The sequence below is a fragment of the Lagopus leucura genome, unplaced genomic scaffold (assembly GCF_019238085.1).
Source record: "Lagopus leucura isolate 7727_CA_CO unplaced genomic scaffold, USGS_WTPT01 Super-Scaffold_797, whole genome shotgun sequence".
NCBI classification, from domain to species: domain Eukaryota; kingdom Metazoa; phylum Chordata; class Aves; order Galliformes; family Phasianidae; genus Lagopus; species Lagopus leucura.
In genome coordinates this window covers 1,912,894-1,937,076 of record NW_024962259.1, presented here as the reverse complement: position 1 = coordinate 1,937,076, position 24,183 = coordinate 1,912,894, and the positions used below count along the sequence as shown (strand labels likewise).

General features: G+C 45.5%; 1 protein-coding gene across 1 annotated transcript in view; it reads right to left on the bottom strand.

Moving 5' to 3' along the window:
• Positions 1-4,962: 4,962 nt before the first annotated feature.
• CACNG4 (calcium voltage-gated channel auxiliary subunit gamma 4) overlaps positions 4,963-24,183 on the bottom strand; it is a 35,506-nt gene continuing 16,285 nt past the window's right edge. Inside the window, exons 2-4 of the mRNA XM_042865227.1 lie at positions 11,348-11,431; positions 6,917-7,057; positions 4,963-5,733 (exon numbers count right to left, since the gene is read on the bottom strand). Of these exons, the coding sequence (XP_042721161.1) occupies positions 5,195-5,733; positions 6,917-7,057; positions 11,348-11,431 (764 nt within the window). The 3' untranslated portion in view covers positions 4,963-5,194. The remainder of the gene's footprint in view (positions 5,734-6,916; positions 7,058-11,347; positions 11,432-24,183) is intronic.

Genomic DNA, 24,183 nt, shown 5'->3' with positions numbered 1-24,183 from the left:
CAATCTTCAGAGCTGCATCCTGGCTGCAGACGTGACTGCGTGTTTGCAAACGTGGGCATAAAGCAGTGCTTTGGTTGCTGAGGAAGGAAGTGCTAATGATCATGCTTTAGACTAATTACATCCTACAAGGGCTGCAGGAGAGGGAACTCATTGCTGCTTTTGTTGCTGTAGATTTTTATGTCTCTTCCATTGCTGGCAAGGATCATGCTTGCTGCTCTCATTCAGGTACTCTGATCTGGATTGTTCTTCAGAATTTGCCTTTTATTATTTTTTGGGGGGAGTGGTGGAAGGGGGTGGTGGAAGTGGGGTATGAATTTTGTTAAAAACATCCAGGAAATAAAGAGAATGAATGAAAAGGGGAAAACTCACCCTTCCCTGGCCAAAAAGTGTGATTTGGTGCCACTGGTTCCTGAGAGAAGAAACTCCTCCTTGGATTGTTCTCCCACAGGCCCTGTTCTCCCCAAATTTTGCAGGATTTCTGGACAAACATCCAGTGAAGCTGAAACCCAGAGGGGCAGAAGGGCAGCAAGGAATGTCTCTCACTGTCTCCCTGTGTCAGCTGGGCAGCATTCGCCTTCAGAAATCAGTATCACATGAAAAATAAACAGAGCATTAATGAGGACCTGTTGGGAAGCAGGGAGGGCTGTAATTAGTGGCACTTAGCAGCAGCAAGTGAAAAAGTGAAAATGGCACTGTCATGTTTCTTTATTCTAGAAAATGATAAATGATGTCTCATGACCAAGCCTTTTGCCTTTTTTGTCCCAGCAGAGGTGTTGGCGTGGCTCTGCTCCACAGCATCTGCACCGTTCTGCATTTTGTGCTGACTGACCTCTGCTCACCGTGAGGGCATTAACCAGGATCTGCAGCTCCCTTCTTGGAGAAGACTCACCAGGTGACAAGGGCTGAAGGTAGAGCAGATTGGGCATGGCCTGAGGCTGAAATCCTCACAGACGGTGAGAGCAAAACGGGTTTTTGTTGTTGCTGTGTGTTTTTTAATAGAAAAAGCAGCCTGCTGCCCATCTGCCAGCCCAGCAGCCCCATGGCATGCAGTTCCCTGCGGGCTCCAATCCTTTGGGCAGTGCTTCCCTCTTGGTAGTGCTGCCTGCAGTTCTGCTGGGGCTGTAAGATGAGGTGTAGAGCACTCCTAAGTCCATTTTATTTCCAGCACCTCCCATGTTGGTTCATTTTCTCTTTCCTGAGGAAATGCCACATCCTCCTCTCTCGACCCTTTTCCACTTTCTACAGCCATAAGGGCTCTGCCTTGGCTCCCCTCTCCACAGCCTCCCTGTTTGTGGTACCCTGTGTAGCTGTGAGCACTGGGGGCTGCAGGTCTCTTGGTGTGCAGGCACACGAGCAGCTTTCTATTGAAAGACCATCTGGAGGTGTAGGACATAGGAAGGGAAAGTTAAAAGAAGTATTTGAGGAAGACACCCAGCCAGCAACTAAAGAGTGTGCATCATCTGGTCCACATTCAAGCTGGTAACAAGAATCTTAGAATCTAGAAACTAGAAGGTTTTTTCTGAAGTTCCTACCCAAATGTTTGGAAGTGTTGAAGAGATGGTTTATCCTGGGTATTTCTTGGTCTGTATGAACACAAGACTGTCCATACCCTTCCAGTAACACTAACTAGCTGCTATCAAAATAGGTAGAAACATGAAAAAAAACAACAATGTAGAAATTTCATCTCAGAGAATCTGGAAGGTGAGAATCTATATATCTTTCTCCAGGCAAACCCAGATATACATTTAAAATGGTTTATTTAAAAAGGAAGGATTAAGTACATTATACACGGTTGTGATTACACCAGCAGAACTGAAGCACAGTGGCAATAACACATTAGAACTGCAGACAGAAATGCAACCTCAAGGGATGTGATATATTAGCCCTTGTGGATTTGTGATCCATACAGAAAGGAAATATAAAAAGAGTTTACTGTTAGTAGTACGGGCACATGAAGTGATTTCTCCTATTCTGTATGAGAAACCAGGAGGAGAGAGCTGATGAGATACCCGAAATTTGTTTCTCAGAAAATGGAATCTGCTCCAATGGCATTTCTGCTGTTGTGGTATGCTGTAGGCTATTTCCAAAGGACCGGCTGTTGTTAATGATGGGATGATGATACCTGCAGCCTTACTGAGAAACCAGGGCTGATCTGTGTTAGATGCTGTCCGGGGATGAACAGAGAGGCGTGGAGAAACTGAAGGTTTATTTTAAGCTATCGTTGAGTGCTTTCAAAGTCCAACAGCAATCCAGTGCATTCTGATCGACCCCGTTCACGTGGAGGGATGCCACAAATCACTGCTTTGTTGGAATCAGAGTTTTCTCCAGGAAAAGGGATTTATGGAGGATTTTTATTTTTAAATGGAATTGTCGAATGTCACAGCTCGTTTTTGGCTTTGGCTGAACAAGGCAGTCTGACACAAACCATGACTTTTGGGATATGAAATCACTGCCCCGTCCTCCCCCAGGATGTGCATCCCAATCCCCATCACCTCCCAGTGCCTTGAATCCCTGTCCCAGCACCACCTCAGGGACACAGCCCCACTCTGAGCGGATTCAAACACGTTTACTCCAAATGAAGATAAAAAGAACAAAACCAAGGCGCAAAACGAACCTCACACCGTCCACTTTCTGTTCAATGGACATGAGTTTAGAACAAACAGCCTATATCTAACTCCTGGTTTGAAAGGGAATGGTTTTATTCTTAATTACAGTAAACACGGATGGGACTTATTTCTAACTATTAGTTTATTAACACAGTGGGAAACAAATAGTTCTGGGAAATTGCACTTGAAAAATACATTGACTATAATTAGATGTAAATTAATTAGCACTTAGTATGACGCACTAATGAGACAGAAGGTTTTTTTCATTGCAAACTTCTACTTCTATCATAGCTAATCAAAGTATTTTAATATTACGAAGTCTCAAAAAGTAGGAAATAATTTATTGTTTGAAAGCATAAAGATTCTTGTAAAAAAAACCTTTCATCAAGAACTTTAATAATTTTAGAATTCTTTTACGTTGTCCTAGCCGAAAAGTAGGTAAAAAAGTTTTCTCATCTGCCTCTGTGTATTTTTAAAAAGCTCGTGTAATACCTTTCTCCGTAGTGTGTTGATACAGAAAGAAGCACGACGTTTTCTACTTCTTTTCAATAGTTCCCATCACTCCGTTCGTATCAGCTCTCAGAGTTCAGAGGTCTGAAAAAGGATCCCAGCAGAGTTTTAACCTGAATGGAAATTCTTAACAAGCGGGGATGAAGGCTCCAGCCCACCTCCGCTGGATGGTTTGCCAAAATAATGCTTTCCATCATCTGCCTCCATGAGGGCAGAACAGAGCAAGACAGCGACTAGGGGAAGACTTGCGCTTAGGACTGAGCATTGTCTCGGTTCTTGCAAGGAGAGAGGGCCAAGCAGGGCTTAGGTGGGAGGGAGAGGTTTGACTTATTGGGTTGTTAAGGCAGCTCCCCCAGGGCTTTGCTGGAGGACTTGGTTCCACTGGCTGAAAGCCTCGCATCCAAACCACCATTGCATTGCGATGCTGCGGCCACCACAGGGTGAGTTAAGACTAAGGAGGTTGTAACAGCTTGGCTGAGATCTCTCACTGTCAGCTTCCCAAGTCATGTTCTTTCCTTGTCACCACTTCTCTAGTCTCCAGGTAGAAAAGATTTTCAGGGTGAAAAAGACGGATGTGTTCAAAGCAGCCTACAGGAACTGGATGCTCCTCTCTCATTGCAACTAACTCATTCAAGGGGAACCGGGCACCTCGTTCTCGTATGGCTTGGCTGAATGATCACTAAAAGAGATGTGAGTACTGTTAAATTAAATTACCTTCAAGTCAGGACCTTGAGATTTGAGAATCCAAGCCTAGGTGTAAAAACAAAAACAGAAATTTAAAAGAAAAAAGAATTCGGACTCTTTCAGAAACATATAGAAGCAAAGGGTGCAGACCAGTCTCCCCCTTAGGAGATGCATAGAGTTTCCTGTGGGCTCTCTGCACATGAGTAGAATCATCATTACAAAATAAATTAAATTAGGCTGAACCATCATTTCCATCTAAAAGCAATTATACCTTGCACCATGCGGCACTTATTCATAATAAAAAGAGTTTAATAAATATCTCATAAATGGTGATTGTTTTTTGTTCCATTTCAAAAAACACGAAGTCGCCATCCGTTCTGTCAACGCTCAGCTCCCATTGCTGCAGAATGTGTTGCTAGTCCAAACGTATCAGCTTCTCATCTTCGTACACGTGTTGCTCAGATATCTTAGTTTCCAGTAGCGTTAGTGTTGCACTTGTGAAGCAGTAAGGAAATGGGGGCTGTGGTCGCAGGCTCAGCCCTGCTCCTCACCCTGGCTGCACGCAGTCCGCAGGGGCCTGCTCCTGGCAGACAGCACTCAGCACCTCGCCGGATCAGGCACTAGGGCTAGTCGGAATGAGAATTCAAGTTTTCTAATTGTTAGGCAAGAAATGATATTTGCAAAGATGCTCAAGTCCCACCTACCTTAGTCCCTCCCTTGCTAGGCGCTGGGCAATGCACCCACCCTGTTCTCCCCACCCGTGCTGCCCGGAGGGGTTGCCTTCCACCCCCAGGTAGGAGACCCCTGGATGCCCCATCAGGGAGTCTGTAATGTTCAGCACATGAATGATCTACGTGTTCAGCAGCGCAGGTCAGTTTTAGATGGTGTTGTCTTCAAAAATATCTTCTATATATTTCTTTTTTTTTTTTTTTTCCTTTTCTTTTTTGGAAGAGGCAAAGCTCACACTGTGTCAAAGGGGAGCGGATCACTGGAGGACTAGTTCGTATCCTTGGGCTTGGTTGTAAATTATAGTTGCCAGTTTGTAGTAAGGGATCTCGATTTAGAAAACAGTTGTACAACAATTCTGCGACCCTTGAAACACACTGGTGGCAAGTCCTTCGCAGCTTCTCCAAGACTTTGTACACATTACAAAAGTGCAGGGACATGAACTACCTTCATCTCGTGACACCAAGAACTGAAAGAAACAAACTCCAAATAGCTTTGAAAAAGCTACAAGCGTGTAACATCTTTATGTTGGTCCAGAGGATCCCCACTTGCTGCCTCAATACATGCCACAGTTAAAGAGGTGAGAGGGTATTTTAACATCGCTCCTTCTCTTTCATGACAGGTCTGTTCTGATATTTTTTCCAAAAACCACAGGGAGGGAAGGAACTTCAGACTGGTGTTGTTCTCCTGTTGACCATGTTGACGTGGAGTCCTTCCTTAAATTCCTTCTGAAGGAAGTTGTGGACCTGCAGAAAACTGGCTTCTTGGTCTGCGTTGTAGCTGGCGGCTGTTGTGACCTTCAAGGGCTCTCTGGACAGAGTGTACATGGAAATCTCGTTCATGGGAATGGTGCTTGCTATCTTCATGCCAACCGGGGAAATGTCTCTAGATGGAGAAGGCTCTGTGGATCGAGAACTGGACCTGGACCTCCGCCTCCTGTACCTGTAGCTTGGCATCCTGGCATAAGGAGAACTGGAAGAAGTCTTAAGGAATTCCCTCTTGGTCTTAAACCTCAGCTCTTTGTTCTTCTCGATATAAATGTTCACAGCCAGAACACCTATGGTTTCGGCCACGATAAAAGACAAGGCTCCAAAATAGAAAGACCAACCGTAGTTGTAATGGTTCTTTTTGTCCTCATCTCGCTTATCACTTGGGTCACCTGCGTTGCTTGATATGTAGACAATGATCCCTATGATATTACTTAGTCCTAGAGAGAGAAAAACAGAAGTCAGCTGTCACGTGGCTGGGAAATTAAAAAATTCAAGCCATGTTACCTTTTAGACAAGAATATTTCTAAGACTATGACCAGGAAATTTCATTACATTACATTTATGCTTAACTATCCGAAGATTTCGTTTGTCCTTGAAAAACAAATAGACCCATGTCGTTTTCACGGCTGCTTGCAAAGATCTTAAAAGATTCAGCAGGATCTGTCCCCATTTCTTCACTGACATGATGGGAAAGAAGTAGCGTATGGGAACTTGCTAATATTGTTAGTAATAAAAATACATTTTGAGCTCAGGGCTATGGCTGTTCACCTTCATCAAGACAAGTTCTCTTCCACCTTGCTGAATTTCCATCTGAATGCAGCATGCTTAATGTGAGCTTCAGGGAAGTCTATTAACAATGTGGATGACTCTCTTGGATGTTTCTAATTTGGAAAGCATACTCACCTAGCATAGGTGAAGTTTTTCTGCTCTCATATAAGAAGAGGAAAAAAGGGCCGGGATGTAAGGGATGCCTGATTCATGCTTCCATTCAGGCATCTTGTGTTTAGTACATTTTAAGTAGAGCAAAAACTGGATGCTACAAGCTTTAGCTTCCTGCAATTTCTTTTTCAAGAAAATGATAGTTTCTCAAGAATTTGCATTTTGAAGAGCTTCAAAAACATTTCTTTTTCTTGAGAAATTTGCCCAGTATGAGGTTGATCATGCCCTCAACCCAGGAAAAGGATAGAGGAAGAGATGTGTCACCCAGTTACTCCATGTGAAAATCAGTCCTAGAAGCAAAGCTTTGCACCCAGCCAGAAGGCTCGACCCCACTTGTTTTCCTTGTGCTTGCCTTCATCGGCAACAAAAACAGGATTTCCTGATTTGGATATGAGCAGCTCAGCAGCATAAAGCTGCAGGAGCACATGACACCCACCTGCAATGAAAATGGCTTGAAAGAACTGGGATTCTGGGGAAGAAATTCAGGAAATTGAAGAACTGTGGATGTGATACAGTGTCCTTCTCTCCTAGGTGGGCTGGGAATCACCCCATGGTATTTTTGGCCTGGCCAGGCCATGCTGGGTCTTGCTGGTGGCTTCCCCACCAGATGAAGCTGCACTTATGCATATTTCAATCCAAAAAGGCAGCGCTTCTTAAGGACTCAATTTAAGGAGAACATACCTGCTGCGACAAAGAGAATTCCAGCGCTGAGAATAATGTTGTTTTTGCTGTTGTAAATCCTCCCTGCTCCAACACAGAGCCCTCCCAGCAGCAGCAATATTGTGCTTAGGATGGGGAACACACTGGAGGCACGGACAATGCCTGCAGGGGAGATAGGAAGCAAACACAACAGACAGTAATCATTTCAGATGCCTCCTCAGGTGCTGCTGTGGAGACTGCAAAGTCTCCAAACCCCAAATTTTGCTGCAGTTACCACTGATTCTGCATTTGTGGGCAGGTGTGGGGGAGCCCAGGTGGGTGGCCAATGTAGAAGGGCCACCTTCATTTGAGCAACATCAATCTCCTGAGTTTCCTCCTAGGAAATCCGATGTTTTTGCCTTAATGTAATGCCACCAGAACATTTCTGATGAAGCACGAGGTAAATGACAGCCAGCATCACACAGCAGGTAGCACTGAAATATTCATGAACTGATGATGAACTGTGCACCGTTTGGGGACAGCCTCACCAGAGGGTCTGCTGCTGTGAGTAAGGTGAGCAAAGCACGGCTCTTGGAGTTTGCAGCATTTGTGTTAGCAGTGAGATAATTACTCTTTTTTTTTCTTCCCTGTTGAGTATTTAGGACTTTGAAACCTTTCAGGTTTCTAAGGAGGAAATTTTAACAAGTATATCTCAGACGTTCGTGTTTCATTTCCTGACAGCTAAATGGAGTCAGTTAAAATTCTGTGTGCTTCAGCCCGTTCATTAGTATGGGCTATAAAAATCCTGCACAAGGATCTAAGCCACTGATTCTAGCCAGCCTTCAGGCCCTATGGGACATTATGGGGCACTATGGGGCAAGGCAGCAGCTGAAAGTGGAGCAGGCAGCACTAGTGTCAGGACATGCACAGGGAGATGGGGGACCCCCAGGGCTGCGGGTATGAGGAGGGAAAAGCTGCCAGCAAACAGCATCTGGGGCCATTGGCTGCCGCAGTCCCCCTCGGGTGCCATCTTTCTGGGGACACACACGGTGCTGCTTCTCAAGGAGGAATGGCCAGATGCTGCTGCTGCTGATTTCTCATTTGACTTCTGATGGCAGCGGCGTTGCTAATTTAGTGAATTGCTTTCTAACGATTCCCCTGGTGACCGGTGGCAAAACTCCCACAGATTGCAAGAGGGACAGGGCTGGGCATTTAATAACAGCAGTGCTTTTGTGTGTGCTGCAAAGCCCCCTGGAACCCCAGCGACAGGCCCGGGGCTCATTAGGACGGTGCAAACATAAAGCAAAGAGACAGTCCCTGCCTGGGAAGCTTGTGCCCGTATTGATCTGCCACTGTGTGAAAAGGACATCTCCTACCAATCCTGGCAACGCTGCTGCACGTGTTCTTTGCTGAGAGGGAATGTTCTGGCCAGATTTAACCCAGCTCAGTTGGGTGCTTTCCTGTTTAGAATGAGTTTTGCAGTAATTGGCAAACCCAAGGAGTGAGGGTGTCAGGTCACCGATGGATGCATGCTGAGTGCTGAGAGTGCATTCTCTTGTGCTGGGTGCGTCCCCATGTGTGGTCAGAGGTAGAGGTGCTCTGACTTTTGGATCAGTTTTTGGGATTGGTTATCAGAAAAAGACTCTGTGCTCATGGACACAGAAGCATCTCAAATCACTCCCTATTCATACCCCAACAAAAGGCAGCATAGGATTGAAATTTGCTGTGGCCACACTGTCTGCTTATTTTTTCCTATACTTCATCTTCAAGCTGTTTATAACGATTTGATAATGACTGTAGCCTACTCCAGGGAACGTGCTTTAGCTGGGGGTTGGACCGGGGGATCTCCATAGGTCCCTCCAACCACTACAATTCTGTGATTTCAAAGGACTTCTCTAAACTGCTTCAGTGACAGTATGAGAAGAGACTTGACAGACGTGCCGTGCATGCAGGGTGGGTTGTATCACATCTAGTAAAAAGCCCCAGAGGTAATTTTTCTCTATGAGTTAATTAATGTGAAGAGAAACAAAACATACCGTGTTCTCTTGGGTACGATGGCTACTTTCAGCTCTGGAATTTAAAAGGAATACTCATAGGTACCATGTAGAATTTACGTATGTCTCCCAATACTGGTAATAAAATGACAGCAGATCAAAAAACATTAAGGGAATCTGGGCTTTGCTCTCTCCCCTGCTTTCTCCTTGTTTACCATCCTGTCCGTTCGCATCGGCCGTGCTCTGTGCACTGACACCTCAGGGAAGCATTGCATGGGCTGTGCCGTCAGCCACGAGGCTGTGCTTGGCCCCACGCTGCCTTCCTGCTGCAAGCAGCCACAGGAGCTGAGCAGGAGGGCTTACAGCTTCCTTGCACGTGTTTGCAGTCACTGCAGCTGCTGCTCCTCTGGTTTATCAGGGAGCAGATTGGGTGAAAGACTGCAGAAGGGGTGAAATCCGGACTGCTGCTCCTACTCATGCCCTGGACTGAAGTTCCCTAAGATTAGGCATTTTTTTTTCACTGATTTCAATAGGATTTTGAACTGGGATGCTCTGCTGGTGCTATTTTGTTCACATTTATCTGAAGTCTAGGCCAGGTTGGTATCTGCAGGGCAGGCTGAGAGCCCATGTGCTGCTCTCCCAGGAGCATAGGGTGCACACAAGGTCGGGTCAGTGCCTTCATCTGAGCACAGCGTGGATGGGAACTGTGCTTTTCCCTTTGCCTCCCTGAGACAAAAATTAGGGCTGTCCCCAGCCAAGGTCTTGTGCCGAAGAATGGCTGCAGGTCCTGATGGCTGATGTGGGGACAGGAGCTTGCAAAGGTGTTGCAGAGGGGGCTGAAGTGGGAAGGAGGGTCTCACGCCTCTTGTGAGCAGGATGCAAACATCCTTGTTTCTGTGCCAAGTTAGACAAGATCTGTCTCTCATTAGATGATATATACATTTACATATAAGCTCATTTATTCTTGATTTAGGTGCATAACCTTCCAGTAATTTCTAAATCATCTGCATACATTTCATTTGAAGTGGCAGTTTTCCTTCCTGGAGTTAAAGCAGAGGTTCCTGCTATCCGTGCAGAGCTCAGACCTGATGGAGCTGTGGCTGCATCCCAGTGTTGCAGGAGGTACCAAGGGTTGTGCCAACTTGCTTTTAAGGTCTGTACTTAGTGACTCTTGAAAGCAGCTTTTAGGATCATCAGTCGCAGTACACTTGCAAACAATTTACCCATCTCCTGTCTTACAGAGCGGCTGTAACTGTTTTTCCCATCCCTTCCTCCAAACAAAAATGACATAATGCACTTTTATCAAGGTGCTGCTTAATTCATCTTTCCTTTAAAGTCCTTTTCCTAATGATGTTTCTTTCCTAAAGCTGACTTGGCATCAATTTGACATTAGTTCCAAGGCTTTGTATGAAAGATAAATGCAGCCGCGCTCACACTCTGCAAGCCTGCCTTTGCCCAAGCACTGCAATCACGTCACCCCAGCATCATGACTGATCTAAATTGACAAGAGGAAAGATGAAAAAAGATCTGGGTTTTCTGGTAAGCACACTTTTCAAAAAGCCCTATTTTTCCTCCTTCTTGTCTTAGTAAACAGAAGTTGTTTCCCAGAAGCGAGCAGAAGGACAGAGTTGTTCTCTAAATGGTGTTTCAGGTAATTAATAGCGGTGTAATTGAGGAGCATTTTGCCTCGCTGGATGTCTCAGCCAGCAGCCACGCTCATTGCTCCCTGAAGCTTTCCCAACACCTTGTGTACTGCAGTTTCTTTCTCTTACAAAAGGCATTGCTTTCAGCTTCGCTGGGCAGCTCTTTTGCACAAGAGAAACATCAAGGTAACACAGCTAACGGGAGGGGAAATCTAACTCAGATTTTGCAGGATTCATGAAGTTTCACACTCAGGTTTCAAGATGTTGTATCTACCAAGAGAGCCACGGTCAGGAGGAGGGCAGAACGAGTGCCATTATTTCAAGCACTGTGTCAGTGGATAGAAGTACTTCTGTGCGGGCTTTCACACCAGCACAGAGCATCAGCGACCAGCTGCCGTGCAGGGAAATTGCAGCCCACATTCCTGCTGAGATTTTGCTGTTATCTGCAGGAATTTCAGCTTCCTTTCTAAGCTGCAGCAATTTCACTGCATGGGAGGTGGTTTAGAGCAGCTGCAAAGGATGAGGCTTGCATAAGGGCTGTGTTTAAGTGACAGGAAAAGCTTCCTCATGGGCAGGAACTCACTCCTCAGATTGCTTTTGCTACAGGAACCAACTAAATGCTCCCTCTGTAAAACATCCTTTCCAATCTGGGAATGCAGTAGTTTCCATTTAGAATGTTTCCATGTAATTTTAAGAGAATGGGCACTGAAATGCTGTGAGTTCCATGCGTGGAGAAAATCCTTAAAATAGTGATCCCTGAGGACTGGGCTCTTGCAATGAATAGTGCCTCTCTTTGGCTCTTAGTTCTGTGCACCAGGCGCTGCTTTCCAACTTACGGAGAAGGTATTCCGAGCTGTCATGGTCGTAGTCATTGTCTTCAGGGAAGTGGTTGATTCGGAAGCAGTGTCCTTTGTAGATTCCTAAATGAAAACAAAGCAAACACATATTCAAGAGAAGCAGGTAAAAGTCCCTCCGTCAGCTCTGCTTTGCTCCCCTTCCCTCTTTCTATAAGAGTACTCTACTTGTGCAACTAATTTGCCTCTGATGTTTCATGCCATCAAGAAACCATCTCTTAGGTTATGAATTTGGAGCAGGTTGACCAGAAGCTCAGCAGCAGGAAAGGACAGCCAGGATTTCCCTGTTATTCTCTTAACTCTGCCACTAGTATCCTTGAGTTTTTTAATCTCTCTATGCTTTATTTTCTCAATGCTGTTCTTATCTTTGTAGGATACCAATTCTGCAGAGCTGCTTTTTCTTCCTAGCATAGCTGTCCCTGTGGGTCCCTGCCCACAGCATGAGTTATACGGCAAGACTGGGCACCGGAGCCATGCTCATCCCCGTGAGCTGCTGCTTTCCTTATCAGAGCTGCTGGATGTTGAACTGTCTGCTGGCTCTTCAACTGGAAAACATGTCCATAAATCTCCTCCTGCTGCGACTTCAACCTGCACATCCCCCTCTGAAGGTTGGTTCAGATTTTAATGGCACATTTGCTCAGCTAACTGGTAGCCCGTGCAGGAAGCCAAGCTGTGAGCACGTACTCCTGAGGCCCACAGGAACAATGCCAGGTTGGATGGGTGAACAAGGCAGAGCGTTCAGTACTTTGTCCACCTGCATAAAGGTTTGCTTTATAAAAAGTGTTTTATCTTACTTTCTATGATTACGCAGAATCTGCAGCCGGTCTCAGCCTGGGTGCTGTGCCTGCTGCTGCAGGAGCTGCATGGGGAGGTCTGTCTGAGAGCTTCCTGCAGCAGCGTGGCCCTGAGGTGTGATCCTGCCTTGCTGCTTTCATTATTCATTAAGCAGCGCTTTGGTGCTCAGGAGCATCCATCACCCCAGGGGAGTTATCTTCTGCGCTGGAGTTTTGGTACTTACAGCTCTAGCTGGCAGAAGGATTTAAAAACCATCACTTAATACGACTTTAACAGAAGCACAGCTGCAGTCTGTAGGATATAACCGTGGATTTATTTCGCTACCTATTACCAATGATTACAAAGATCTCAAAAGAATTACTAATCCACGGGATTTCAATTGCACCCTCTGAGTGTCAACTGCAGGTTTGCTACTACAGTGTATTTAATTCTTCCAGCAAATGATAGATCTGCTCTAATTGTGGGAACGGCTCTGGCTTTCCCTGTACAGCGTTTCAGGGGCTGTGAAGAACACAGCAGGGCTTCTGGTGCAGAAGGCAGTGCCATGCCAGTGCTGACCCACTGAGCACATTCCCCTCGTGTCCTCCTGCCCCAAATTTGGGGCTGCATGTATCCCAGCAAGCCCAGATTTTAAAGATCCCGCTGTTTGTTTTTATGGCAGCTCACACAAGGAAACCTCTCCCAGGATAACAGAGCCTCTGAGATGGGATGGGTATTTCTACGAGCCTTTTCACTATAATAGGCAAAATTAGAGGAAATACATTCAGAGTATGATTTATTTTCCTTCCTTTGCAAGAAGAATAAATAGAAAATAGTCCTCTCACGCTAGTATCCTGTGGAAATAGGCCTTTCAATGGCACTCTGCTTCTGTGCATATAGGTTGGGCTCCTGGGCAGTCTGTAGGTATCTCTTCAATAAGTTGTAATTCAGTTGACTGAATTTATCTGGAGTTGGTAGAAAAGCAGAAGTTTCACAGGGAGCAGAACTCTCACAGTTGCTCCTTATGAAGCTCCATTGCCTGGGCATGGGCAGCAGCCCAAACAAACGTCCTGCTTCCAGAAATTCAATTAAGAGACACAAAGTCTGCAAAACCAAATTCCCCAAGCCTCTGGTGTCTGCAGTGCTGATGGATTGTGGGAGGGTTTCAGCCTCCGTAAAATGGCCGTATGTTATTAAAGTTTGGAATGAAATGGGCCCCTTAGCAGAACTTTCTCCTGCAATGAGGCCATGGAGCCATCCCTTCCACTGCAGGGCTGAAATGTGCCAGCAGGACAGGGGGGGTTGGAATTAACAGTGTTTGGCTTTCTCCTGGGTTGTGGCTTTGACCCTCTGTCCTTTACACCCTGAGCCTCTCCCACCAGGACTAGCAGAGGTAGAAAAAGATAATCTGTCCTAAGCAGAAAATTCTAGAAGAGTTTGAGAATTCCTTTTCATTTGCAGTTTTTAGGGATATAGAGGTTGATCATTCTGACCAGCCACAGCACATGGCTGTGAAACTTGGATCTATATCAATGCCTGGGAAAACAAAACATTCCTCCCAATACTTTTGCTATAGTTGAGATCATGGATATTGGTTCAGGGTTCTCTCTAGTGTCTGTAATACTTGATAGCTAATGACAGCAACAAACTGGATAATTTTTTTCCATAATCCTAATAGGTGTCATGTAACTCAGTGACAGCTCATTGAATCCTCAGTGAGGCTTGAAGTTGCTATCAAGAGCTCTGATGATCTACAGGGCGTGGAGGACTCTTTACATCCCTACAGCATCAAAAACATAGTTTTACCAGGATATGTAAGAATACATATTCTGTATTTTTTTCATAATGATGGGCTTTGAAGCTCAGATTTGGAACAAACTCAGAGTAGCCAGGCTGGAAGCTGTTGAAGCAGTGGTTGGTATTTAAAGCACAACATCAGTCATACTTGTACTTAAACACAACGATACAAACACCCTCCTTCCCTCGAGATCTGGCAGTGTGCTCAGTTCCATGTCCTAACAGGTAAAGCAACGCAAAAGAACAACTGCCGTGAAACAGAAGCAGCAGAAAAAGGAAATGGCTCAATTAAATTCAGCAACAACCATTCTGCAGTGTCTACCCAAAGTAGGAACTCCTGGAAGCTCTTCTTGAGGACTTCGTGGGGCATGTCTCAAAGAAATGCATAGAATCATGGAATTATTAAGGTTGGTAAAGACCCTGTGGCATCCCAAAGCCCAACCCCAGCCCACCCCCATGCCACTGCCCACATCTCTGTGGTTCTGGAACACCTCCAGGGATGGGAACTTCCCCACATCCTGGGCAGCTGTGCCAGTGCTATTTTCCATACCAAGATGTGATGTGGAAGGGAGAATTGTTGTTTGCATGAGTGCAGGAATACAGTCTCTTACATCCTTTGGAAGGGAAGATGGAATATTTAACTCATAACTCTGTATCCACTAGAGAGAGATAAATAAACTGCAACCACTGCCTAACAGATATTAAAATATTGAGAAGCACTTCTGTATACCTCTTGAGAGTAAGATAAAACATCCCACCGAGACGCTGTAAGTATTACGCCTTTCTCCAAATGATTACTGATATGTTTAAATGATGCTTTTATAAATACAAACATTATAATGCATTTTTTTCTCCTCATAAGAACTCCATTCTGAATGTAGAGCCAAGACTCAGGATCTGGGCTAATGATGAGGAAGAGGCAAATTTTCTGAAGTGCTGCTGATGTAAGAATGTTTTTTTCCCTTGGTTGCTGCATACTTAGCTGGCATTTAAAAACTGAGAGTTGTTTCTGACTCGGCTTCACTCTGTGTTCAAGGGCTTCTTCCATAGGATTAGCACTTCTCAACCCCACTAAGTGTTCAGATACCTATAATTAGAGTGTGATGTACTCAGATAATATGATAAGAGGGTAAGTGTAGAACCTAATCAAGATTAAGCTTTGTTTTGGGCTTTGGGATCTCAAGTTCATCGAGTTTTCAGCAGTAGTGATCTTAACTTATGACAGCATGCTGCTTTTCCTTGCTCTTCCTCACATACTCCTTCAATAACACAGCCTGTACTGCTGCAGAAGTGTTCAGTGGGGCTATATTTTTGGATCGCTGAGAACAATAATGCTGTAGGAGGCAACCTCTGACCAACCTTGTTTTTTTTTTTTAACATTGGATGCATCCTGTGATCACATCACTGCTGGTCATTCCATCAGCCATTGGTTTCAGTCTACCATTTCCCATGGTTTGTCAGTGACAACATTCCCTGGTGGCCTGGAAGTATTTGCACAGATGAGCTCTGGAAGACAGAGCACCTCACGTCTGACAGCATTTGCCCAAGCTGTACTTCTGTTCCCCATCCCTCCCCCGTAATTTAGAGAACCACACAGCAATGTCTTTCCAAAGCATACTGCTCTGTTGTCATTTAAAATAGGTTTCCACCATGCAAGATGCTAGCAGCTTTGCAGCAGAGGACCTTGTCTGCAGGGTACTTCTGTCAATAGCAATTTCCATCTCCCTGCTCTGAGCACGAGCTTTCAGGAGGCAATATCTGATAGCAGTGGGAGACACATGAGGATAAGTGGGGCTAGCTGCTGCCTCCTTCTCCATCAGCAGCTTCTGCAGAGCTGGTGCTTGGTTAACTATTTCATCTACCAGCCGTCTCACCCACCCTGTTGGTAAGACTGCAGTAAAACAGCAGTTTGGGGACTTATTCGTGCTGGCTTCCTTGTGAGACACCAGGCATTTGCTGCCTCCTTGGGTCAAACTCTCCTGCCAACACGCCACATTCCTGTAGGTCTTGAGCAGCTACAGATACCCAGAGCACACCCACGCACACTATTAATAGAGTAAAGCAGAGTTTTCTCCTTAGGGAGGGTCTGTCGATGGAATGAGCGCTATGAATGTCAGCTGCAGAAGTGGTCGCGTGGCTGCACCAATTACCTGCAGGCAGGTAGGGACAGCAAGCAGCTGCCCAGCATCACACGGAGCAGCTGACTTCTTTCTGGCAAACTGGGGTCTTCAGGGATGGTTTGAAGACGTGTAAGGAAATGACTTACAAGATCTTCTGACAGCACGTGTTCCCAGAAACAGGGGATATAAGCTGCAAGGAGCTGACTGCGCATTAAAGGGAGGGCAGTTGGCAGGGAACCACTTCAGTTCTGGAGCAAACCATTAGCCTGATTTACTGCAATACTGGGATGTTGGAATGTTTAGCTGACAAGCATTCTGAACGTATCAGCACAGAGCAGGCTGATTGAGACCATCCCAGCCCTCTGCCAGCCATGCAGAGTGGGGATTTGTAACAGAAGGTGCCTGAACACAGCGTCCATCCGAGCAACACCACGTGGGACTGGGTTTCCTTAATGGTACAGCTTTGCTCTGTCTTTGACCAACGTGGAGATCCTCTATTTATAGGGAGTGGAGTGCTGGGGCTGCCAGGAGAGCACAAAAACAGTTCAGTGTTTTTTTTTTCCTTAGGAAGATTTCTCTGCTGACAACTCCTGAAATCTTTTGCAGTGCTTATTTGAGCAGTAGTGAGCAGAGGAGAGCAGGCATGCCAAAAAATGTTCCCCTCTGCAAAATTTACAGCACAGCATCTCTCTCTGTGCTGCGTTCATTTCTTTGATTTTCTACCAGTGCAACCCCACTGCCTCACTGGACTGACACACAACAGCAAACGCAGCCATTGAATTGACCTTCTCATCATTCCTCTTGTAAAATTACTGCTGCAGGAAGGAGTGGGTGAGGCATCTCCTTTGGCTATCAAAGGAGGTGATGGTCAAATAGAGGCTGCTGTGGGCCTGCCCTCTCCACGCTGGCCACGGGGGACAGAATTAGATTTTTTCCCTGTAAATTCACATGTTCTCTGTTCGTTTGTCCAGAGCTTAATGATTTATCTCATGCTGTTTGCTGACAGTTTCACAGGTTTGTCCTTAAGTCACTCGAGCAAGCAGGCTCCTATGAGCCTGTGCCAGAGGATGCTTAATGCTGTCACTGCAGAAGAAATCATGAAGTATTGATGCAGGTCGTGTGCAAAACACACCCCAAGTGAATTTGCTACCCCATACCGCTGCCTTCACTGCCAAGGGGGATGGAGCCAGCGGAGGAAAAAGCCCTGGGAGGTTAAACACTCATTTACTGGGCGTCTGCCTTTGGCCATGACAACATCCCAGTGAGGCTGGAAACTTGAAGTATAGGTTGTTTTTGAGCCAGATGCTGGCTGACACCTCCTGAGTCCTGACAGTCAGGGAGATTTTTGTCCATTTGACAGCTTGTATTTTTGTTTCCTCCTGAAGATGAGTTTGATGAGGAGCAGTGTTTGTACTTGGGGTTACTGTCATGTTTTTGCCATGGTAGGTCTTGCTTCCAGAAAATGCTCAGTATCTAAGAAGATGGATAAATACTGTATTTCTTGTTGTGGGGAGCTGAACAGCTAACTTTTAAGGAGCGGAGATGAAGGGCCAGATTCTGATGCCAGTGTTATATATATATTCACCTTGTAACAGCGATATTCAAATCCTTTTGTTTGCTCCCACTCTAACAAAATGAAAATTATTTTAAAACGTTGAAATGTATGAAATTTGCCCCACTTTCTTCCTTAGGAGCTGTCAGCTCCAACAAACCCTTTGGGTTCTTCTTCTGATCTATTTTCAATTGTTTGGTGGGCAAAGTAAAACTTCTCCTCCAGGCTCTTCCTTTTTAACTTCCTGCTGTGACATGAAGGCTCCCTCCTGTGCCCCCGTGCTGCCTGCAGACCCTCTGCTGCTCACTGCTTCCCATCCCTCCCCTTGCTGCCATAGGAATAACTACCAGCTGCTCTTGCTGCCTGCTCCATCTTGCTCTTCTTTCAAGTTTAGGATGGCAATGCACCATCCTGGTGTGCTTTCTCCTGCAACGGTCTCAAAACGCAATGGACACGTAGGAGAGCACACTTCACTTGGGCTGGGAAGACATCTGTCGGTGAGTGATCCTTTCTGGTTAAGGCACAAACAATAGTGCTCACTGAGCAAATACTGACATGCTGCAATCCAGCTCGCGATGCACTGGTCATTGCTGTGTACTATCTGGCAAAACAGCTCCAGGTTCAGGGTTGCCTACATGAGAAAGCGCCCAGGGAAGAGCTTACAGAGGCTTGGTTTCATTCATGAAGGCATAAACAGCCTCAGCAGCCAACCTTCTGTCTTCAGCTAGGCAAGTATCAAAGAAGTTGTGGATTTGTATGCCACAATACAAAATGAACAAATGCAGAAATGATGCTTTGCCAAAGACTGCTTTAAAATTCTACGACGGCCTTTTGTTCCCTTATAAGATTTTATCAGGGACCTTGAGTGATATTAGGAAATCTGTGGCAACGAAACTCATTTCCCGAAGATTCACCTCACCTGCACATCTGGGAGCTAATAAAATACAGCACAGAGTCTGGCTGCTGTCCTTTGAATTCTCTTCAGTCATTACAGAACTGCTGCCAAAAGTACTAAGCGTCCTTGTGCTACCACAATGAATACCAATGGTATCAGGGAAATGTAGGGCAGCAGCAAAGTAGATAAGATTTGATTGTATGTTACACATTATTTTGCGCTACCTCATTTCCATTTTCTTCGAGCACCCCTCTCATAAACCAGTATTTTGGCCACAGAAGTTATGACAGAGGTTATTCAGCAATGCTTCTATTCCTTTCCCCAGCTGCCTTTTCTCAGCCAGGCTGCAGATGAAATAGTGCACTGCATTATTCCACCCCAGCAGTCCCTCCGTGCAATGCTGAAAACCATCTTGTAACCATTTTCAATTTCTTCCTTATTAACTATATCCATTTGTGCAGTTCTCTTGGCTGGCAAGTTTGGGGGGAAATTTTGTATGGTTCTGTGACTTATGTGTCTTATTACGTTGCCCCTTTTCATGGACCTTATCGAGGGAATGCATTTGTGGCTTTTTTTTTTTGTAGGAAGAATCACTGACGCTTTCTGCCCAGATGTTTTGTGTTTTGTAAGTCATCTGCATAGGAAAAGAGGGGCAATTCCTCAGCCTGGGTACGAACAGTGCTGGCTATGCTGCTTGAGGAACTTTTTGCAATCAGAGCTAACTTAGCCCTGCCACAGTAAGTGTTCCCATGCCTGGCTTGGTCCCAAAAGACTGTCAACGTTTCTGGTTGTCGTGGGGTTGTTAACTCACTTTTCTGTCTGCTTTTCTATACAGACAACGGCCCCACTTTCTGCGCTCTGCCTTCACACCTCGTCTCATCCTGTGTCTCACGCAGCACTCCTTTATCTCAGCAGCCCAGAAACTTGTCTCACCGCTCATCTCCATCCTTTGCTTCGCTGTCACTTTGCCAAGACTGGTTTTTGGTGGCTCTGTAATCGTTCTGTTAAAATCATTGGGAGGTTGAATGGAAACCTCCACTCGTTTTCTACTTTCTACCTTGGCTAAAATTGGTCTAACATGCCAGGAGCTGGTGTTGGGTGAGCATCTTCACCCAGCATGAATTCTAACTGCTAAGAATTCAACCTCCAGCAACTTTCCTGCTGTTTATCACATTCTGGTCCAGAATGCCTTGAATTAAAGAGGTACTTGGTAAACAGTCGGCACAGTGCATCAGAGAGGCCGACCTGTTACTGTAACTACACAATGGCCATCGTACCTCCAACACCTCAGACAGCAGTGGGAAATAAAATGTGCTGTCCTGTATGCTAGCTAGGATTCAAATACATCTTGATTTGGGCCAAAACTCACATTTCTCACCAGCGTTCTTGACTCTGGCATACATTCACTGGTATGAAATTTGCTCATTCAGGCAGATTCTTGCCAGTCTATCAATCATTACAAGAAGGCTGAAATGCCAAATTTTACCGGATGCAATTTTGAGGACAGATAGTCATTTTGTCTGATGAAGCGTTCATATGCTGCAAAATGACAAATCGTGTTTATTTTCACATTGTCAAACTGTGCTCTTTTTTCCTGTGTTGGCACAAATGGAATCAAGTTTCCCTAAAGGCATAGTTTGGTTTTTATCCATCTGGTTTCCCTTACTACAGTAAGTCATCAGTTCTCCCTCATTAACATGGTGATCAACCAGGACTTGATGGTTTCACCTCTTGCAATCACAGATGTCTATGAAGCCTCTCTCATGGCTCATCACTACCTGGGGGAAGAATTTAAGGAAACAGACTTTCACATCTCTTCAAAGTCCCTGGTGAGTTTATAATTTGAGACACAGACAAGGTCACATCTAGGGAATAAACTCTGCTGTGGAGCAGATGAAGTATGGCCAGTACATGCATGGTGCTTTGTCCCCTATATCTTCTACCACCTCAACTGTGTACATCTGCTGCCTTGAGCTGTTGTCTTCTCATTCTCAGTTAGTGCATTAGATGCCCTTTAGCATTAGAATCATAGAAGCATTAAGGTTGGAAAAGACCTCTAAGATCACCAAGTCCAACCATCCACCTACCACAAATAATGCCCACTAAACCACGTCCTCAAGTACCACTTCTACACATTTCTTCTGCAGTTGCCAAACAGCAGTCTAAAATTTAAGAAAGCCTGGGGTAAGGATGCATCTGACATTGTCTTCTGTGATGGGCAAAACCTCCACATCTAGTCAATAGGAAAACAGTATTGATGCTCCTCATGATATCTCTTCATGTAGCAGAAGCTCACAAGTCCTCACGTAATTACTTCTCAGCACACAGTGAATTATTGTCTGCTCTAATAGCAGTGACGTCTAAAACTGAACTCTTTAATTTTTTTTGGCTTTTCTCTGCTCAGCTCTGTGGGAGCCAGTTATTCGCATACTGCAATGGTTTTCATGGAAATAAAAAAGAGAGAGGGTTACGTTGGAAAGTAGTGACAAAGGAGCTCATTAGTTTACTGATAAGAAACACACAGAATATCTGGACACTCCTGAATCAGGTAATCATTCCATGTCTCTTCACTCCCTTGTGATTTATCATAAGATGATGGCATTTGGAAAAACAATTGGATATCGAAGGAGCAATAGGGAAATTTCTGTCCATAAATCATTTTAATTGAAGGCAATGCTTGCAGTATGTCTGCCTTCATAATGCTATGACCTTGAGTTGGATCCGCATTCATTCTGGAGCATGTCTTCCTCATTTCTATGCCAGCTTGTTGAGTTATACATAGAAGCAAAGCCTCTAGAGATTGATCATGCACAATCAGTGATGCGGGACTGAAACAAGGCAGATGATGACAACAGGGAATCTAAAGGTTAGGAAAAAGGAGTGTATCTGCCAGGCCTTGCTGATGGCTGGGATTGGGAAACTCAAGGCAAAGGTTTCAAAACCATCTGCACGAGGTATTAGTGGAAAAGAGAATCCTGTAAGGAGTACGAGGCTGCTCACAGCCTTGGTGGAGAGTGCATCCCTGGAGCAGCCTCATGCAGGGAATGAGGTGGGCTGGTCAGGCAAGGCTTGGGGGGAAAGGCAGGGGAAAAGTAAAGGGAGCATGGAAGAATGGAGGAAGGAAAGAGAGCTGAGGAGGAGGGTGGTGGTGTGTGGCTGGAGGCAAAGAGAGGCTTAGGAGGAGAGTGGGAGCTTGGCAGATTGGTGGTGCCTGCGGAGGTGGCGACCAGATGGCAACCTGGGTCTTCCGTGAGCCCCCCCAGCCCGTGCCTGCCTCCCTGTGTGCCTCCCTGTGGGCACCCCCAGCAGTCAGCACTCACACTGCTGCCAGGAGGTGTGGGCACGAGGGAATTCACAGCCTGGAATTTATAATTCCTGGGACTGATTTACTTACAGTTAACAAATGACCCAATAAATAAAAATGTAGATGGCTACCAAATAGGTCTGTTTAAATAAGCAGAAGCTGAAGGGATTTCTTTTGGATCTTGCACCTGGAACTTTCTGTTTCCTAATGCAAGCGAAACAGTGACAAATAAAAATGAGACTGTAAAAGTAGCATGACCTCCTTAAGCTTTAATTATTCATCAGAACTCTTTTCTTCTCTGCTGAGATTGAGCAACACATTTAAGCAGGTTTCTCCCAGGTTTGCAGAAGATGTAGCTTCCATGTTACACTGGCTAATAAATGCCACTAAGCACAATGGCCCAACAGTATTTGTGGGAAAAAAGCATTTGGGAAAATGTGTTCAATGAATCAGAAGTGCCTTAATCTAGTCAGTCTTGAAAAGCAAAGCGTATCATGCAAAATTACAATGCACTAAAGCACAAATGCATGAATATTTTATTGCTGAGAATTCCAAGTTCACGTTCTTCCCTCTTTCAGACTGCATTTTACTATGCAGTGTTTTTCCTGATTCAGGGAAGAACACTGCTGGGGATAGCTCTGGGCAACCCAATCTGGGACTTTAAATAATGCATCTGAGAGTCCCAGCCCTTATCAGCGTCAGGCATGTCTCCCACTGTAATGCTGGAATTTCTCCTTTCTTTGTGCTCTCCTAGGGTGACATGGAAGTGCCCAGGAAGGTGCCCAGCTAGGAGAAGAAAACCGAGGAATCTTCCTTTTGCTCTAAAGTATTAACAACAGGCAGGTGAGCTGTGTGCCTGGCTCCATCACAGCCCTCCCTCTTTGCTCCTCCTCCTCTCCAACACCTTCAAAGTATGGAAGGACCACTGGGGTGGGGTGGGATGGGACATGCTCATGGCCAGGAGCTTTGGCTGAGCCCTCTGTAAGTTGTAGTGCTGTTTGTTAATTAGCCTTGAATACCTAAGTATTGTGTCTGTGAGGATTAGAGCCTGTCCTTTTATAACAGCATCCTGGGGACTGTTTCCTCCTGAGTTTTGAAAGCCGGACAGGCCCAGCTTGTCACCAACTTGGTGATCCTTCCTGAGAGGTACGCAGCAGCTCTGCCTGCCTGGGAGCCCTGCCACGCTCAGGGTGAGATTCACAGCTCCTCTTCTCTTCAGACACCCACCTGCAGTGATGCAGGGCAGAGCCATGCAGAATCCACATGGCTTTTTGGGGTCCCCATGCTGAGCCCCCCAGCAGCTCACGTCCCCCTCCCCACAGCCGTGCTGGCAGACAGGGGCAGGCAGCCCAAGGGCAGCTTTCCAACACCCGCGTCGCTTAACGGGGCCGCATTCTGGTTTTTACTCACGCTTTACAACTCAGTGATACGCTGCCAATGTATTTTTGCCAAGGAGACAAAAATATGTCTCCTCTTCCCACTCCCGCATCCTGCGAGGAATCTCGGTTGTGTGCAAAGAGACGTATATGTGTGTGTGTTTGGGGGGGTAAATGGAGTTTCTCATAATTTACTCTCCCATTGAAAGTCTGCCTTCTAGCTAAGGAAGAACTGCTTTTCTCCATGTGTAAATTTGGGTAGAAGGGCCTTACTTTGTGCTAAGCAGCAATGGCAGCATGTGCATTGGGAGACTGAAGCTTCTGCTTTCCATCAGCAAATCCTTTATCAGCTCTGTGTTCTGGAGTCTCCTTTCCAGGATGGAGGCATGAGAGTTTATAAATAATTTGGGTCTTTCTGGGCTGAAGAGCTCTATATTAGCAAAGTGGTCTAATAATGGACAAAGACGAGAGGCATAATACTTTTAACGTGAGCATAGCTCGAATCTCCCCAAGGGCCAAAGAGATTCCAGGTATTTAACATGTTAACTTAAATCAGCTTTCGGTTAAACAGGGCTCTCCCACATAGCCATGGTTTTGGATTCTGGCTATGCTCTCTGCGTGGTTTGGATACTTTAAAAGCACTTGGTAAAGAGAGGGGGGGGCTGGAGCCTTTTTCTATGCTTCAAGGCAACTTTGCAAACTTCACGCTTTTCCTGCATTTCTTTTTCCTCCTTCCCCTCCCTTTTCCCCCAAACCTTGCATGACTTCAAGGCATCAAATGTTAATGAAAGTTTGCCAGGCTTCGAGGTCTGTGAAATGGAAGTTAAAAATTCTGCGCTATAGGATGGCTCTAAAAATACTCAGTGTGTCGAAATATCGGCTCCAGCAGCTCCCTGCACGCAGCGCTGCGGATGCATCAGCCCTCTCACTCCTCAATAAGCTCTCAGAGCGTTGTCCTGGTGATTATAGATCACTGATGATCCACAGAGTGAATTCACCA